This window comes from Enhydra lutris, unplaced genomic scaffold, assembly GCF_002288905.1.
Source record: "Enhydra lutris kenyoni isolate GAN:26980312 unplaced genomic scaffold, ASM228890v2 scaffoldscaffold12, whole genome shotgun sequence".
Lineage (NCBI taxonomy): Eukaryota > Metazoa > Chordata > Mammalia > Carnivora > Mustelidae > Enhydra > Enhydra lutris.
The window spans coordinates 40,422,923-40,441,337 of record NW_019154096.1 but is presented as its reverse complement, the minus strand read 5'-3'; the positions used below and the strand labels follow the sequence as shown (position 1 = coordinate 40,441,337).

The following is an 18,415-nucleotide window of genomic DNA, read 5'->3' as shown; positions in this document are numbered from 1 at the left end:
GCGGGCAGGTTGGGGGACCAGTGTCCTGGAGGCATGGGTTCTGATCGTGGGTAGGAGTGGGCTGGTCGAAGGGAAGAGGTAGGGTCCGACGAATCCAGGTTTGCAAAGGTATCACAGGGAAGTCACAATTATGAGGTACCTACTTTGTGTGTGGGGGTGGTGGAAAGTGGAGAAGAAGCTACGGATGGCTGGGACGGAAAACTGCAGGGTAGACCAGGTCAATCCCACTTTGTAGACGAGGGAAGGGGGGTTTAGGAAGAAGCCAGATTTGACACTCAGTCTACCTGATCAAAAACCCACTCCCCTCCCACTGGAGGTGTTTACATAATTCAAATCTTTTAGAAACTGGAAGGTTTTCATTGTGTTTACTAATCATTCATGTAGCTAACTTATTTCATTTCTTTGATACTATGCTACAAAATTACATTTTGCACATTTTTTGAGCACTTAGCATGGGCAATTGACTGTGTGTTTTGTTTCAAGAGAAGCCTGTCTTTTTAAAGAGAATGTAGCCACCAGCGCTGTGGCTTGGGCTGTGAGGATGGCCTCCAGTCGTGTTTCTGCTGGTTCCTACCTGCACGTTGTTCACTCTCTGCTCCCACTCTTCTCCTTCCAGAGCTCTGTTATTCATTCTTATGGGGAATTGTTTTGCACCAAAGAGCCGACCTTGAAAGTTATTTTTCCTAGGTTTATTGGTGAGATAATGTAGACTTGGAGACTGAGATCGTGCTTCTATTTTTGGCTGGATCTTATTTGAGATTTCCTTGGATTGGTTTCATTTTCTTGTTTGCAATTCATTATTACATTTTTAATAATAGTCAGTTAGGCTTACCAACCAAATGTTTATTAAATGATTTTGCTCCAAGCCAGGAACTCCAGGAGATCCATCAAAATAGTCTTGGATGTTGGGATCTTAGAAATTGAAACTGTAGGTGCACCTGTAGGACATATCCCAGACAGATGTGTGATCTAGTCCCCCAGGGTTCTCACTGAAGCTGGAACTGGGAAGCAGGGAGCTGGAAGCTGATGCTGAGGTTTGGCAAGACTTCTGGGTCCCCTGAGGACAGAGGGGAGACTATCTGTGGGCCTTGGGGGAAGGAGGGCACTTCTCCATCGGAAGCTGCATAAGGATACATGAATGTGAGGATCCTTCCCCCAGTGAGGGTTAGGGTTAGGGTTAGGGTTAGGGGGTAACCTGTATTCTGAGAGCTGCCCTTCCGGAAAGGTTTCTAGGGCAGGGGAAAGAGGGCCCAGGGAATCCAGTGGCTTTTCCTGTGGTACCAGATAGTGCCAGATTCCTTTCTTCCTGCTATCTCATCTTTCCTAGCCAGAATCTCTGGGGGCTGGCTCCCAAGGCCAAAAGTTCCTGTCTGTGTTGTCTGTGCCTAACACAGAATAAATGCTAGATAGAGGCTTGTTGAATTGGACTGAGTTAAACTCTGGAACTCAAGAGGCTATGGACTTTGTGTCCCCTCTCATCCTAACACTCGACAAGAAGTCATTATCAGTCTGAAAATCATGATAGACTCATGCAGAATTTATGTGAGAGGTAAGAAAGTCAGATGCCTACAGGAACCAGGTGAGTCACACAAATGCAAAAAGTGACATGGAGGACATGTGGAAGAGTAGGGATTGTGGCTAAGCAGGGTTGACATGTTCAGTCTAAGGCAATCCACTGGAATTTCTTTTTTTTTTTTTTTTTAAGATTTATTTATTTATTTATTTGACAGACAGAGATCACAAATAGGCAGAGAAGCAGGCAGGGGGAGAGGAGGAAGCAGGCTTCCCCGCCGAACAGAGAGCCTGATGCGGGGCTCGATCCCAGAACCCTGAGACCATGACCTGAGCTTAACCCACTGAGCTACCCAGGCGCCCTCCACTGGAATTTCTAAAAAAATTTCTGTTGGCCAAAGAAAATACCCTTGATCCAGTTTAAAGGCCCTTGGCTTAAGTTTTCTAGTAAAATAGCTTTGTACTGAGTGCAACTCAACAAACCTGACAATGAGGCAGGAAGAAGGAAAAAATACAAGGAAGCAAGTGTGGCCGACTGCCAGGTAGGTAGGATGGGGAGCTGCAGAGAAGCTCTCCCCAGGGTGGTGCTTTTTGGCCCAACGTGGACCCATCCTGGAGACAGCCAGAGAAGGCATGTGCCATCTATAAGTACTCAAAGCAGCACCGGTGAGCCCCTCTCCACACACGTGTCCCCTGCTTGGCTATAAGGAGTGGCAGGGCAATAATAATAATGATAGTAGAACCATCATAGCTGGTGTTTACTGAGTGCTTACTACGTGGTGGGCATTGTTTTCAGCACTGTCTTTTTTTCCTTTTATTTAAAAAAATAGACTTTATTTTTTGGAGCAGTTTTCAATGTACAGCCAAACTGAGCGGAAAGTATAGAGAGTTCCCATCTATTCCTTGTCCTACATGTGCACAGCCTCCCAACTATCAACACCCCTCACCAGAGCTGTGCGTTGACATGTCATAATCATCCATAGCCTATAGTCTATATTCGGTTTCCTTGCTGGTGTTGTCCATTCGATGGGTTTTGACAAAAGTATAATGGCATGTACCCACTGCCATAGATTCATTCAGGATAGTTTCACTGTCCTGAACATCATCTGGCGCTGTTTTGGACCCCCTCACCAGCACTTGATGTAGACATTTTCAAAGTCCTTTCTCAGAGGAAGTCAAGGAGTTCCTGCAAGAATGAATGGCCTTCTCAAGTGTGCCCTGTTTATGAAGCTAGTATGCAGGACTCTGCAGGGACCACGGAGGTGGTGGGGCTGAGTCAGGTACGGTGCTTTGTTACCTTGGGAGGATTAGACAGCTTTGAGCTGAGCAGAAAGGCTCCCTGGGAAACACGTGGGAATACGCTTGGTCCTGTGGTCATCGTGGATGAAGCTATTGGAAGTTGGCTTGCGTTTTAGTGGTTGCTATTGCTTTTACATGACAGTAAAACTAATGAATGATAGGAAATTTCCAAGATAATAAAATGCGTATCTATCTCTTGTTGTATATATATTTTTTCTGTTCATAGTTCCCTGTTCATCTGGAATTTCAATTAACTGCTGTTCCCCCCCCCCCATATCCTATCTTGTTTAGCTAACTCAAGTGTTCTTGGCAATTTCCAAAACTACAAAATGACAATAGATTAGCTGACAAGTAGAGAATATGTGATGTCCATACCGAGCATGCTTACTCTTCACGTTCTGCCTTGGGAGAGCTGGGTGACCACTGGGGATTACACCAGGGGGGGCTTTAAAAAATTTAATAATAAAAACAACATTACAAATCACCCAGACCCTTCCAAATCACATAATTAGGAATTCAGTGTGGTTTTTTTCCCCCTTCCCTGAAAATAGAGATATTGTTATGGTTTTAAACCATGTTTACTGAGATTGTTTCTGCTAAGCCAAATTTAAAAGGAAGGTTGGGGAAAATCTCTTCTGAGCATAACTGAGATGTCAAATCCAACATATGTTCATGTATCCAGCTCAAAAGATGTTGACAGTGGCACTTGAAGTGTTTCTCCAGTTTCCCCAAAACAGAACAATGGTAAGAAATGAGTACCATGTGTGATGGTTGAGACATAACCTGGAGTCTCAAATCTCTGCATTTTCTAAGGATTTGGGATTCTTTTCAGGAATCAATTTAAAATAACTCATAATTGAACTGAAAGACAATTTAGGGCTTTCAGGTATAGATACTCCAATTTCTAACATTTTATTGCTGCTCTCAGTGTTTTTGAGATGACAGTTTTCCCTTCACAGAACAAGCTTAAAATTAGAAAAATCAAACACCCATTAGAGAAAGCAGATTTACTCTGCTATTAATTGATGTAAAGATGTAAAATTTCCATCACCCAGGCGGGAGCCTAGCACATCCCCTGCAGACATTTTCAGGGGGCAGTGGGTCAGCAGCAGCCCACTTGGCCTAAAGGGGAGCTGTCTGCTTTTAGGAGTGGAGGCTTGAATTTTCAGTGGTAGAGACGCACTGGGAAGGGTGGCGTGGAAACTACATCACACACATCTTAGGGAGTGTGTGACACTCTCTTCCCACTTTGTTTTATTTTTTAAAAAGTGAACAACCTTCAAAGTTGAGCAATCCACCCTATTCTGGCTTCTCTGTGCTCTGCTGGACAGGAGTAGCTCGCCTGTTTAGTAACCAGAAAATGACTCAGAAGGAAGGGAGACTCTGTGGCTGTTGTGAATTAAATAAGGAGAAGAAGGAGCGTTGAGGACCAACCACAGAATTGTCTCCTTCCAGAGGCTGGAGGCAACCCAGGTGGGGGTGGGGAGGGCCAGCGGTGTAAGAATCTGTTGAAATATGACCCGTGGTTTTAACTTTAAATAAGCATTTCCGTCCTAATAGAAGCCCCAACTAATGTCTCCTGCAGCTTTGATTTTGGAACACGTCACATTCCTCATTAAAGCAATCACTGTTAAAACATAAAGCAACACAGGATTTATTTCTTCATTAAACTGATGATCCGTATATGAAGCCAATTAACATTATGAGTCTGGTGAACATCAAGTGTAAAGAGGTTAGAGAAAATTAAAAGCAGTCACCTTGGTCTTTAGATAAAGAAAGTACACTTTTAGGTTGTAAATTATCAGAGTGTCCAAGCGGGACAGATCGGTGAATTTGGTTAATTGAAAAATACATTTTACCGCACAAGAATTAAGGAAAAATAACCTTTTCGTTTCAAACGCCCTTTTTGGTGGGGGAGGGGGACCGTAGCGAATACATATTAGTCACCTTTGGAGGCCGAGTGTCAGAGACAATCGGAATCAAAAAGGGAGCTCGCGTCATCAAAGTTTGCAGTAGGCTTTCGTTTCTACCTTGCTTGGCTGTTTGTTTATTCGCTGTTTTGCCAACAGAAAGGAGCCGGTCTCGCGGCTCAGGAAAGGGAAGTTGGGCGAGGCGAGGCGAGGCGGACAGTCCCGAGCTGACTACAAGTCCCGCGCGAGGTGGGTGTTTTCCGGGAGCCTGGCTAGTTGTCCCTCCAGGGGCGCGTCGGGGGCGCTCGTAAGGCTAGGGTCAGGCAGCGACTTGCGGCCGGCCCCTTCCCGGCTGGAGCCGCGGGGAAGGAGCAGCGCGTGGGGCTGCGGCGCCCAGAGTTCGGTCCTTCTCTGAGCGCGGAGAGCGCATCCCAAGTTAACTTCCTCAGGTTTGACTCGGGACAGGATTGGGATCAGTCCCCCAGTCCCCCGAAGCCTGGGATCCGGCAGGGCGGGTCCCACTGCTGCGTAGCCCAGAGCCCCAGGGGCCTTGGGGACCCACCTCTTTTCCCTCCGCAGCCCTGGAGGGTACGGTGCCGCTGTCCAGGGTTCTGACTGGTCCGTAGGCGCGGGGAATGTGCTGCCCTCAGATCCAGGATGAGCGTGTCCAGTTCCCGGGACATCTCTGAGACTTGTTGGGAATCTGCTCCGGCGGATGTGAGGGATGGAGAGCTGAGACTGGGGCTTGGACTTCGTTAGCTTTGGGGGCCAATGCGGCGCCCCGGGCGCCTGGTGCTGCGGGTTCCCGCACAGATACCCAGGTGCGACTGGAGCATCTTGGCCAAGCCCTCCAGGATACCTTCCTCAATTCGCCTGACGAGCACCCGCTCTTGGAGCGCACAGGGTGCGCAGGCGGGGAGCTGCCGCCTAGGGCAGTTGGGAACCTGAGGGAGATTTGGCAGACCCAGGAACGCCAGGGTAGCCTCAGGCTCTTTGAAATAGCTCCAGAGGATAGGGTCCTCTGAGTGACACAGGGAGGGACACAGATAGTGCGCAGAGCCTCTTGGCCTGGGATGACACAGGGTCCGCGCTTGGGGCTCCAGCTTTCTTTGGATGAAGTGGAAAACGGCGCTCTCTGCTGCCCGACCAGCCCCTCCTGCTACCTCACGGGCCTCCTAGACCTGCAGGCGTGTTCCCCGGGGTTCGCCGCCTGGACTCGCGGAGTCGGTGACCCTGGCGGAACTGGCGGTGCGGGCTCTCTCCGCCTTGAACTGAGCCAGAGTTTCCAGCGGTTTCTTCCCTGTGTCGCGGCCGACTCCTCGCGCGGGGCTGGCTGAGCCCAGGAAGGACAGCTGAAGTGCCCCGGGCCCTAATTTGCCTCTGCTGGAGCAGTGCCCCGTCTTCCTCTCACTGGTTTCCGGAGGGGTGTCCATCGGCCGCCCAGTTCCGAGGCACTCTGCCTTTCAGCTCCACAAGCCTCGCCGGCAGTGGTGTCCACGTGTGGGCCCTCCAGGCCTTTTGTTTCCAACACGCTGTGTCTTTAAGATCAAGGCTGGATCCCAGGCGGTGCAGGGACCCGACCCACCGCCTCGCCAGGGCTCCCGAACGCAGCATTAGAATGTTTATAAAATATTCAATTTATGCAGTCTGTCCAAGAAGCCATCGTCCCAAAATAAAATCAGCAGTCTAGACGGAACACAGACACCAGAACTTATCAACAGTTGTCTGACTTGCATCTTCTGATGCATCTTGAGTGGGTCATAATACCAACTTTATTTTCAGTGGTGCATAAATTAATTACACGCATTTAATAACCAAAATATCATTATATTCCCCCTTTAATATCATAAAGGCTTTCCGCCAGGGAAGCACTTAATAGTGCAGGGGGCCGTAACGGGCTATTATCCTGGTGTAATGCTATTACAGAACCAATTATGCGCCATTAGACTTGCTTTTTTTTTGCAGTTTATGTGATTTGATCCAATCCCGCGCCCCTGACTTGAAAATTTCAGCCCGGTACTTTAGAGTTTAATTTTCACCCAGGCAGAGGGAAGGGCGGTCTCTCTCCGCTGAGTGTCTGCCTCGGATGCATTTTAAAAGTAATTGCGAAGGGTCCCACCGCATATCATTTGCATTGAGAAACGAACATAAATTCAGGGACCCCTTGCTGAGAACAAAATCAAACTTTCCTTTTGTACGGTCGCCTGGAAAGGGAAGCCGTGTGCAAAGAGTCCCCCCAAAAACCCATCCGCTGGCTACAATTCGCAGCGCTTTGTCAATTCGCAGCCCGAGAGACGCGGGGCCTCTGACAAGGGCGAGCCCAAATCCAAGCTTTCACCGAGAGAGAAGGTTTGAGTCAGATGGGACGAGGGGTGGGTGTGGGTGGCGTGTTGAAAAAATAACGCCTTTTTTTGGGGTGGTGGCAATGGTGTTTGTTTCTATCCTCTTTTAAAAGAAGAAAAACATTTCTGATGTTTGCTGAGAAATGATGGATTTTTTTTTTTTTTTTTACACCACGTGGGCCATTTGTAAGGCCCAATAGACCTATCCAAGTTACTCGCTGTAGACAGCGCTGGAAATAATCAGATTAAGGCCAATTATGCGTGAGATTATAAAGGCGAGTGCTGAGCGGCGGCGCGCGCTGTAGACAGACAGCAAGACATCTGGCCACTTCCCGAGTCACTTTCTGGTCCTGCGGGCGCCAGCCGCGCCGAGCCCCGCCCGCTTCCAGCCGATCCCGGCGTGAGGACCGGAGGCGGTCACGCTCCGGCCTTCCTCGTCCGCAGCCCGCCGAGGTACGCACGGCTCCCGACCCACTCACCCGGCCCCGAACGCCCGGCCTTCGGGCTCCGCTGCCTTCCCGGCCCCAGGCTGCCGCTCGCACAGATGGCCTGGCGCGCTCGCTGGACCTGGCTGCGGCGGCCTGGGTGCCCGGCTTGCGGCGGGGACCCCAGAGAGCCGGGAGCCAGATTGCCTGGGTTTGGTGTTGGGGCCAAGGTGGGGGCATCGCTATCTGGGAGGTGGACACGAACCGAAGGGCTGTCCCACGGGGACCGGGCTTGAGACGGCGTTGCCCTGTCGCCTCCAGTCCCCACAGTGGGTTTAAGGCATGGCGGGGGGGGGGGGGGGCTTCCGGGAGGAGGGCGCCCAGTGCTCACTAGGGCCAGTCTGGGGCGCGGGCAGAGGGAGACTTAGACTCTATCGCTGTTTGTTTTGCAGCCAGACCGGAGCTACGCGCGCCTTGTCGGTCCAGCGGGCACCCTCCCCAGGCCCCGCCGTCCAGCTGACCCGGCCGTCGGCGATGTTTTATTTCCACTGCCCGCCGCAGCTAGAGGGTGAGTAAGCGCCGCTCCTGGGGCTGCTCCGAACCGACCGGCGCTGGCCAGAAAGCTCCCGGGCGGCTGCGTGGCGGGTGGATGGTTGGGTTCCCGTTCCGTGAGGGTTGCAGCCGCCAGGCAGCGGACGGGTGCCCGTGGCCTCCTTCCTACATCCCACTCCAGCCTTCCGCCCTGTCGCCACCTGCCTCCCACCTCCCTCCCCGCCTGGGCCGGTTGGCCCCAGGCTATTTTTCACAGCAGGGACCCGTCGGGTCCTCCCAGCACAGATGCTGGTGTCACGCCTCTAATCGGGTCTCCCCCGCCCTGGGGGCCGCATCAATCTTTCACGGTGTTTTGCAAACATCCGGAAAAGCCAAGGTGGACTAGGGAGTTGGGCCTCATCGTCCTGTCACCGACCATGAACTATGAAGGACCCATGGCTAGGCTGCTCTGGCTTGGAGGACGGAGCTGTCCTGCTCAGGAAAGCTTTAACATCTGTTCTGGGCCACCACTGCCCTCTGGAACTAGGTGGCCCTGCCCACCACCACCCTAAGTGCCCTGGCCTGGCTCCTCCCCTGTGACTTACTGGGTTTCTTGAGCCCAGTGGCCAACCACTCCCCAATCCCAGGGGAAGCCCCATGGCCAGGGTTTGAGACTTTGAGGGTTCCCAGGCCTTAGAAGGCATTTTTGCCTCAAGATCCCTCATGTGGTGTTGGCACTGGATTGTTAGGTGGGAGTAGGTTTGTGAGAAGGGGACAGCTTGGCTCTCTGGTGCACCCCCCCCCCCCCCCCCCCCCGCCAGGACCTGGAGGGACCCCCTGCATGGGCATCAGACAAAAGCAAAACCACACCTTCTGGACTTTTAATAGTATCTTCCTCGGAGCAGGCATCGCAGCAGTGGGATATTAGAACTTTTATACCTGGGAGCCATACCAGGACTCAGCTTTGATAACCTACTCCTTTGATTTATTTGTGGGGTGGGAGAATTTGGGAGGCCAGGAAATTGAGGGAGGCATGTGGGGGGCAAAGGCGGTGAAGCACTGTCTACGTTGTCTCCATTTACCGGGAGTAGTCGCTGAGCTTCGGCTGGCCAGCATGCCCAGGGATCTCAGGAAGTTTGTTTTTGTCTTAACCATGGAAGCTTTTAAGAGTTCAGTAGAATTTTCTAAAGGAGGCTAAGGATCTGTGTTTAAGCCCTACTAGCTCAGTCAGCATTCCAAAGAAGGCAAGACCAGATATTTGCCTGCACTTTACCTCCTTTAATCTCCAAGGACCCATGCTGCCCCGTTTTATGAGGCACATGTCCTGAGAACACCCCAGGCCCAGAGGGACCTTTGCATGTGTGGAGGACACACCATCTCTGTGCTTCTGAACCTGGGGTTTGGACTGATGGGTACGACATAGCCCACTCTTTAGGTTAAAGGGCTGGGGTGAGGCCAAGACGTGAGTATTTAGCAGGTGGTGGGCTGCTTAGATAACTTAGGGGAAAAGTCTGTCTGCAGGGTGGGTTTGTAGAAGTCACTTAGGATGAGTCCTGGCTTGGCTGATCATGGTCCCAGGGCACTGAGCTGTTGGCTGCCCACCTTTCCTTCCCACGCCCCAGGCACGTTCACCCCTCAGTGCTGATTCTGAGCGCTAGGACCAGAAGAAAAGGAGATGGATCTTTAAGAACCTTTTTATCCCTCTGCAAATGTGTTTCTGAGCTAGTTTTGCAGAAAGGGGTTTTTTGTTGCATCAGTTTAGTGGTGCTGAGGAGGAGGTGGTCTGTTGCACATGGAAAGGCTGAGAACAGCCCTTTGGAATATGAATCTCCCTTAGCCCAGGAGCTTTTTAATTTTTATTTGTTATTAATCTAGAGAGACATAAAGAAGAAAGCAAAGCATGGTTCATCATCTCACTTCTCAGATAATTGTACTAATATTGAATTAAAAAGTACTACCTATACCTGCTTGGGAAATTCAAATAGAACAGAGACCTACACATTGAAGAGTGAAATCCTCCTTCCTTTCCCCTTTTTTTCTAAAGATACTCCCTATTGTTGGTTTCTTGTGATTCCTTCAAGGAAAAACACACTTTTTCTTTCTATATATTATGCATTTTTTTCTGCTGAGATCATACTGCCATGTCCTTTAGGACTTTGCTTTTTTTTGTAACATAGGTTTTGGAAATTATTCCATATCTATATATCTATATCTATATCTATATCTATATCTATATCTATATCTATATCTATATATATACACAGATCTACTGATTTCTTTTAAACAGTTGTGTAATATTCCATTATATGTTGTACTGGTGGGAACTACGGCTGTTTCCAGTTTTTTCTTCTTATTATCATGTTGCCAGGAATGTTCTTTTTTTCTATTTCGGCACACTTTATCTAATTCATAGATTAAATATGTATATGTGCACTTTAATCTTTGATGAATATTGTCAAATCCCCTCTAATAAGGCTGCACCCATTAATGTGCCTACAAAAGGTTAATGGACACACACATTTTCTTACACTCTTAACTGTATTAGGTATCATTATGTACCTTATTTATTTATTTATTTTTTGGTTAAAATGTTGAAAATAATAGTTCATTGTTCTGTTCTGTTTAATTATTGGCAGGGTTTAACATTTTCATACTATCAACATTTCTACTTATTTTTTAATTTCTTTGTTTTAGAATTTTCTACTTATTTTTAAGTAAAAACCCTCTTCTCGTGTTTTTTTTTTTCTCTTTTCTGTTTGTTCTTATTAATTTGATGGCCCATCAGCCTTTTTTAGGATTCAGTTTGGCTCACAGTGTTTCAATTACAGATATTATATCCACACATTGTAGAAAAATTTCGGACCAGCAGGTGTAAGTTAGAAGGCTGAGGCAGATAGAATGTTTGGAGCATCTCAGAGTCTGCATTCCATTCTCACCAATCAAAGGGAGACAGTTTGGTCTCCTGCAAAATAATGGAAATAAGGCTGCTTTGAGGCTATCCCTTTGAAGTTGCCAACAGCTGGAGAGAAATCTTTGTAACTAGGGTTTTGAAGAAGAGTGCAATTTGGACAAGAAGCTGGAGGGGAAGGCTTCAGGAGAGACTGGGGTATTGTGGCAAAAGATGGGGCAGTGGAGAGCAGAATAATAAGCAGGAGGGACCCCCTTAGTAGACAGAATTTTTAAAAGCCCGGAGGACTCTGCTTCTTTGGGACTGAGGTCTTTCTGAGGGAGTTTGCTTGTGTGGCTTGCCAGGTCCTAATGCCGAACCTATAGTCCTTCTGAGACCAGAGCGCATGGCAAGTACAGCATTCACTGGTTAATGGGAACTTGCTCATTTGTTTTTCTAAGAAGCCATTGCACCCTGTCGAGTAAATGGTGCATATTCGGAAAATGACCTGAATGCACATTTGGGGCCAAACTCTGTTCTGGCTTTATAGGAGGTTTGGAGGCTGCTGGGGAGGACGGTGGAAAGGATGCCTTTCTTTTCAGGGAAGCGAGAGCAGTGGATCTTTTATGAGCCTGGCCAGAGAGGGTGGGGTGCTCTTTGAGAGTGGCCCTGCCTAAGTCTGCTTGGAATTCAGGACACTAGCTTCTTGGTGCAGACCTCTTGTTAATTGACATCTATATAACAGATCCACTATGGTGCTGATGAGCTGTGACCAACAGTAATTAATATTCATTTATAAACTTCTTACCTCCTTGTGTCCTGAAGTTCTAGGAGAAATGTACAGTGAAAGCTCTTGGCATTTTCTTTCCTCCCCCTCCCCAGCCATTCAGCTTTGTTGTTTATAGAAACAAGGGAAAGCAAACGAACAGGTGAGCAAACAGGAGACGTGGAGGTTTCTATGAAAGAATCCGGGGCAGGGGATGGGATCAAGGCACACTGGATGCAGGTGCAGCTGGAAGTCAAAGGACAGGGGAACGCACTGCCCCAAGCCAGTGATGTTTCCTGGCCCAGAGCCCAGAATTTCACAAGAAGCAGATTTGGCCTTCTTAGGGGAGAAGGTTGCCACCTGCCCTACAAAATAAGCATAGTTGGGCCTAAAGTCAAAGGTTACTGGGGAGGAGAGAGCATGAGAGAGTGGAAAAGGAGGGGCTCGCAGGACTGCAGCAGAGGAAAATGCTTTGGGAGAGACAGGACTCTCCCTGGAGATGCTTCCCAACGAACGTGTGTGTCCAGGGTCGGTGTGAGGCCCGGGAGGCCCTCTGATCAGGCTGACTGAGTTTACTCCCAGTAGGCACTGCACCCTTTGGCAACCACTCTCCAGGAGATTTCGATGATGGGTTTCTGCGCAGAAAACAGCGCCGGAACCGGACGACGTTTACTCTTCAGCAGGTAATGACAGCGTTTCTTTTTTGAGAGTCAGCTCCGTCCTGCTTCCCAAAATATCAGTTTGAGCAGCTCTTCTTTCTCTTTTAAAATAAAGCCAACTATGGAAACTGGATCTCTCCGTTTTGTTGCACACTTTATGTGTTAAGAAATCTGTTTGGGGAGAGAGCAGATGACTTGGACCTTCTGATCCCAGATAGGAAGGGAAGGGGCAATAGTGATCGCTCACATTTGCCAGCAATATCATCTGAACCTTGGGAAATGCAGGCAGGACATTCTTAATCCCAGTAGATAAATGGGAAGACTGGGGCCCAAGAAACTGACTGACTTGTGGAAGGTATCGCCATCCATAAATGGAAGGGCTACAAGGGGGACACTCCTACTGTGTTTCCTGGACCTGGGCTCTCTCCCTTAGATCTGTGCAAACTAGAGGAGTCACGAAGGTGGCTCAAATACCTCTTGGTAGTTTCTGTGGAACTGACACAGTGAGGGCGTCTGCAAGTTGTTTCTGTTCTCCTACGTCCTCTGGGGAAAGCTGTGTGGATTGCTCTGTCTCATAAGGCCACCCTTAGAGCCTTTGATTCCTAGGAATCTGTTTAAATGCAAAAGCACATAAATATTTGTGCTTCTCTTCTTATTCTTATTTCTTGGGGGAGCACCAATGTGGATGGATGTCTGGCTATCGATGGCGATGGCGTTAGCGAGTCTTAGCATCTAAGTCATCCGTCCTTATAATTTGAATTCCATGGGATCTTCTCAAAGAGCTCTCTTCTCCCTCTTCCTCCCCCATTTGATCTGTGAAGCTACTTCCTCAACTCCTGCTCATCGCAAATTTGAAATAGGCATCTGCTTCCTCTCACCTCACCGCAGCCTCTCACCAGTAAATATTTTTCCCTTTTACTAGCTGGAAGCTCTTGAGGCAGTCTTTGCCCAAACACACTACCCCGATGTCTTCACCAGAGAAGAGCTAGCCATGAAAATAAACCTCACAGAAGCCAGAGTGCAGGTAAACCTTCTTTTTAATTATTTAACTCTCTAATATTAAAACTGGCAAACTTTTTTTTTTGACATCATGACTGCAGAGTGCACATTTGGCCAAAGAAAGCAAATGAAGACTATCTGTCATTTTCATGATGCACTTTAATAACATCAACATAATGTGGAATATTAGATTAGGTTGATTAATCGGTCATTCATAATTAACTAGTGATAATGTTCTACACTAATTTGTCCGCGTCTCTAAGGTACTAAATTACATCAATGCACATCCATTTCCTTGCTTTGGAAAAAAAAAAAAAAAAAAAGAGCTGAGATGCTATTCTCAAAGCAGCTCTGACCGCTCTAGGGTAAGGCCGGTCAATTGCAGAGAACTATGTTTTCAGATGGGAACAGGATAGGATCTACTTTCCAGAAATTGCATCATGTCCAACTTTTCCCCTGGACGCGGACTCTTTCAGTGAAGTGGATCCGAAGAACGTGTGCAATTTAAAAATCTTTAAAGGGCAACGGCGAGAGGGCTGCCTCCAAGCCGAGCATGGCCCACGGTGACCGTCTCTAAGCAGGAGTTCTTTTTAGAAGCCACACGGTGATTACGTTTAAGTGCACAAACCCGTCGAGCCCAGCAGATGTGCCCGCGTGTGGGAGGAACAGATTCACAGCACTGCCTCTCTGGGAGAGCTATTCTTTGAGCACAATTATATATTCATTTTATTTATGGGGTTTCCTCCATGCTGTTTCTGTTGTTTTTTATGTAGGGGCTTGGGGTTAAGACTATGCAAAGATCTAATTGTAGGAAATATAATAGTTTGCTTTCGGTTCCCCTGGGTCATGTTAGTATCTCTTAAAAACCAATGGCTGAAGAGAGATAATGGAATTCTGAGCAGTAAATTGGGGGTTGTAAACAAATTATTTCCCCTATAATCAGATTATGTGATCCTGATTATTAAATCTGAACATGAATCATTGGTCATATGCGGGCAAATTAAACTGATTATTATTTGGAAATGAAAATCTCCTTTGGCCAGGATGTTGTCTATCCCTTCTTTTTTTAATGCCAGCTTGCCAATAGCTGCCTAAAGACCGAACTGCAAATTGAGATAAATGACACAATTATTGAGCATTCAGAAGTGGAAGATCATAACTTCTCCCTGAAAGGTGCAAGGGTGAGATAGGGGTGGTAACAATTAAGTCTGGGAATTGTTGTTCGGGCTGTTGTTGGCTATTATGCAAACAGACAATGGCTGTGAAGCATTTGTTTAGTGAGCCTCCGTGTGGGGACGCGGGCTTCGGTGGCGGGAAGGGAGATGTGTTTACATTTATACCCCTTGCTCATTCAAATATGATTAATGTTCTATAAAGCAGGGTCTTAATCGAAGCTGATGTTGTCAAACAATAACTAAATAGGGAAATAAACGACTCCATCATGCTCTTTCCTCAGAAGCAGGCGAACTGTCAGTGCAAAGTCATTAAAATATGATAATGAAAAATAGCTCAATTAAATGTTGTTATAGCTGTGACCTTCATTCAATTAAGACACAAGAAAGTGTCTGCATTTTGCTTTGCATTTAACTGCCCTAAATTTAGAATATAGATAAAATCATTATTCAATGGTTGCTGATATGTGCAATTAAAAGCCAACTAGATTAAAAAAGAAAGAAACCCAGTTAAAGGAGAATGAAAATTCGGAAGCGGGGTGGGCTGGTGGAGGGCTCAGCCCCGGGACCCAGGCTTTCTCTTGGGCTAATGTGAGGCAGGAGGAGGAGAGGCTACCCCGGGGGAGTGGGAGGCAATCTAGCCCAGCCTTTTTTGAAAGCCAAGAATTATCTCCCAGGAGAGGAGGGATGGGGTTCTGCTGGGTAAAGAGCAGTAGGGTTTCAATGACCTCTGGGAGCACCTTGGGCCCCGTTGTGTGGCTGTCATGCGGGTGTCCTTCCGCACATGCAGTCCTGATTGCCAAGGCTTGAGGAAGTCCACGCCAGGCTCTAAGAAGGCACTTAGGGCAGGTGAATCGTAAGCGTCCTCCTAACCTGAGGGTGGCAGGGATAAGGCTGCTTAATGTTGACCAAGGGACTGATGGCTGTGTGTCAGGAGACAGTGCGCTGCATTTTTTGTGTGTCTCTGTGCTGACAGTGCTTGGGGGTGGCCATCGTTATTACTCCCAAGGAGTTTGGATTTGGTTCCTAGCCAGGCCACCGGTCTTCAAATCGTGGGTCTGCCACTTACCACCTGAATGACCTTGGGCTGTTTAATTAACCTGTCTGTGCTTAGCAGTCTCATCTGTAAAGCAGGGATAGACTCACCTGCCTTACAGGGTCGGGGTGGATTCTAAACCAGGCCAGGCTGACTCCACAGGCATCGTGCCTCATGGGTGCGAGCTTCATGAGATGTCAGAGATGTGTCAGAGTGTCAGAGATGATTTCATGAGTCTCAGGCCAGACACATTCCCCGGCTAAGGCAAACCTTTGAGAATAGGGAATGAGTATTTTTGATGAGGAAACCCCAGGACAGTGTTTTACAAACTGCTGCGATGATGAGTCCGCCTCCCTTCAACCATAGCAAATATGTTTCACATCAAATAAACGCACTTGGATACGTCAAAAATTTCCACACTTGTACCTTTACTGTGGGCGATACATTTGGATACTTTCTATGATTTAACGTTTATTTAAGAAAAATGCCTGTCATGCCTTCTACACTGATCTTCTGACCCATCTTTGGGTCTGAAGCTGCAGTCCAGAGGGCACGGTTTTGGGAGATCTTTTGAAGAGAGGAGGCTGGTCCCCCACGCAGCTGCTGCAAGGTGAGCCGTGAGCATGGGGGCCGGAACCCAGGTGTTTGGGTTTTTGCTCCTGTCTGATTTTCTGCCTCCCTGGGATGTGCATTTCCATGGGGGACTCAGGTTTGGTTCCAGAACAGAAGGGCCAAATGGAGGAAAACAGAGAGAGGGGCTTCCGACCAAGAGCCAGGAGCCAAGGAGCCCATGGCAGAGGTGACGCCACCGCCCGTGAGAAACATCAACTCCCCGCCCCCGGGGGACCAGGCCCGGAGCAAGAAGGAGGCCCTGGAAGCCCAGCAGAGGTGAGGCGCGTGAGTCCCCCGGGGTCTAGAGGCTTGGCGGCTACACAGGATTGGGAACTCAGTGTGATTTTTATCTCCAGCAGCCTGGGGAGAACTGTGGGTCCCACAGGACCTTTCTTCCCCTCTTGCTTGCCGGGAACCCTCCTGAACACGGCCACCTATGCCCAGGCCCTGTCCCACGTTGCCTCCCTGAAAGGTATGTTTTGCTTCTGCTGGCTGGTGGGGTGGAGCTGGGGTTTCTCGGGCGCGGGCCTGTCCCTAAGGTGTCGCGGAGATGGTCTGGCAGTCCTGGTTTCTCAGTTCTGCCCATCCTTGTACCTTGGGCAGTGCTGCTCCTTCTCCCCTTCTGTCGGTTGCAGCCAGGGGCGTGAACAGTCTCAGTTCCCCCACACGCTGTCCTGTTTGACTTCTACATGGCCTAAGATTGTAGGCGTCACCACACCAGCCAAGGGCTTCTCAGAAGTGGTTGTGCCACGAGGGATCACTCTGCCTTCACAGGTGGCTTCTTCTCATTGGTAACGGTTTTAGAGAGGCCTTGATGGAGGACCCTCTCCATCTTTGCAGTGTGCCCACCTGCCTCCCTGGGGACTCCTGACGTCAGAGGTCTGAAGGGCTAGGATTGGTGATTTTCCAGGGTTTGTGCTCTTCTTAATCGCTGTTGTTGTCTGAAGGCTGCAAACCATTAGGGTTGTTTGGTCAGGCCCAGAAAGAGGAACTCCCTGGGGACTTCTGGGGCATTCCCCGCTGGATGAATGTGCCCATCCACCGTCTCTGCATCTTGGCCTTGAACTCACTCCTTCTGGGATGAGGCCAGGCGCTGTGCTGGCCGGGAGCGGGGCTGGCATCCGCATGGGGTCTGGGGCATTGAGGGGCAGTGCTGTGCTTATTAGGGCCTGTCTGTCACACGGGGTCTGGGAGGGGAAACACAGGTGTAGGCTGTAGGGTTTTGCCTGATAATAGGCAGTGGGAGAGGCCCCTCCTAGAGGGTCCCCTGCTTGTTCTGCATTAGGATCTGGGGTCTCCTTCCTTTGAGGGGTCTCCCTCCAGCTAGTAAGTCAGACACACACACACACACACACACACACACACACACACAGTGGCAATCCACGGCACAAATGTGGTTTCTGGAGGCTGAATGAGGGCATGAAGTAGCTTCCCTGGGGAGCCTCCAGAAGGGAGAGAAGGGCATTTTAGGCCTAGGGAACAGCACATGCAGGGCTCCAGGAGAGGGCAGGAGAACCAGGTTTGTCTGGAGATTGGCTGGTATGGTGGGTGTCCATGGGAGAGTGCCCAGAGATAAGGTGGAGATGCTTAGCAGGGGCCAAGGCTCTGGAAGCCGTGCTCCTGGGGTTGGATTTTCCCCTGTAGGAGGTGGGGCCTTGAGGCCCAGAACACTTCTGAGCTGTCCAGGTAGCTGGGCAAGTCCCCTCGCTTAGACAGCTGGCATGAGTGGATGAGGCTCACTTCTGTCCATCTCTGGGCCCAGGCCCTTCCTCATGCTTCCTTCAGCTCCAGGCCCGGGTGCTCCAGAGGCCAAGTATAGCCGCGCCCCACCCCCGCCAAGAGTGGCCTTGGAACACATTGACAGGACACAGTAGGCTGATCGGGAACAACAGAGGTGGAGTCCCAATTGGAGGAGGCTTCTGGAAGGAGATTACCACTGGGACTTGAGTATCATTTAAGGAACCAGTCTGGGCAGAGGAGCAATTCCGTGTCTCAATCCTCCGCTGTGGTGGGGGCCAGCTCGGTTCCTGAGAGCAACCATCTCTTTTAGAAATGTTCTTGCTCGCCTCACTCCAGCCTCATGGGTTGTACGTGACTCCCGTGTCTCTGCCGTGGCCGCCTGTGGCTGGGCTCTCTGGCTAGCCAAGCTGGAGGAGGACTGCAGTGGCTCGAGGAAGGGTGAGGGGGCAGCTGACTGAGCAGGGAGGGCACAGTGTCTGCAGCTGGGAGGCCCAGGGCGGTGGCGAGAGCGAGACGGAGCAGAGT

General features: G+C 49.3%; 1 protein-coding gene across 1 annotated transcript in view; it reads left to right on the top strand.

The window, feature by feature from the left end:
* The first annotated feature begins 8,022 nt into the window (after window positions 1–8,022).
* The window catches only part of LOC111145437 (dorsal root ganglia homeobox), a 28,762-nt gene continuing 18,369 nt past the window's right edge, over window positions 8,023–18,415 (top strand). The window contains exons 1-5 of the mRNA XM_022500328.1: window positions 8,023–8,056; window positions 12,258–12,355; window positions 13,254–13,355; window positions 16,248–16,426; window positions 16,510–16,622. Of these exons, the coding sequence (XP_022356036.1) occupies window positions 8,023–8,056; window positions 12,258–12,355; window positions 13,254–13,355; window positions 16,248–16,426; window positions 16,510–16,622 (526 nt within the window). The remainder of the gene's footprint in view (window positions 8,057–12,257; window positions 12,356–13,253; window positions 13,356–16,247; window positions 16,427–16,509; window positions 16,623–18,415) is intronic.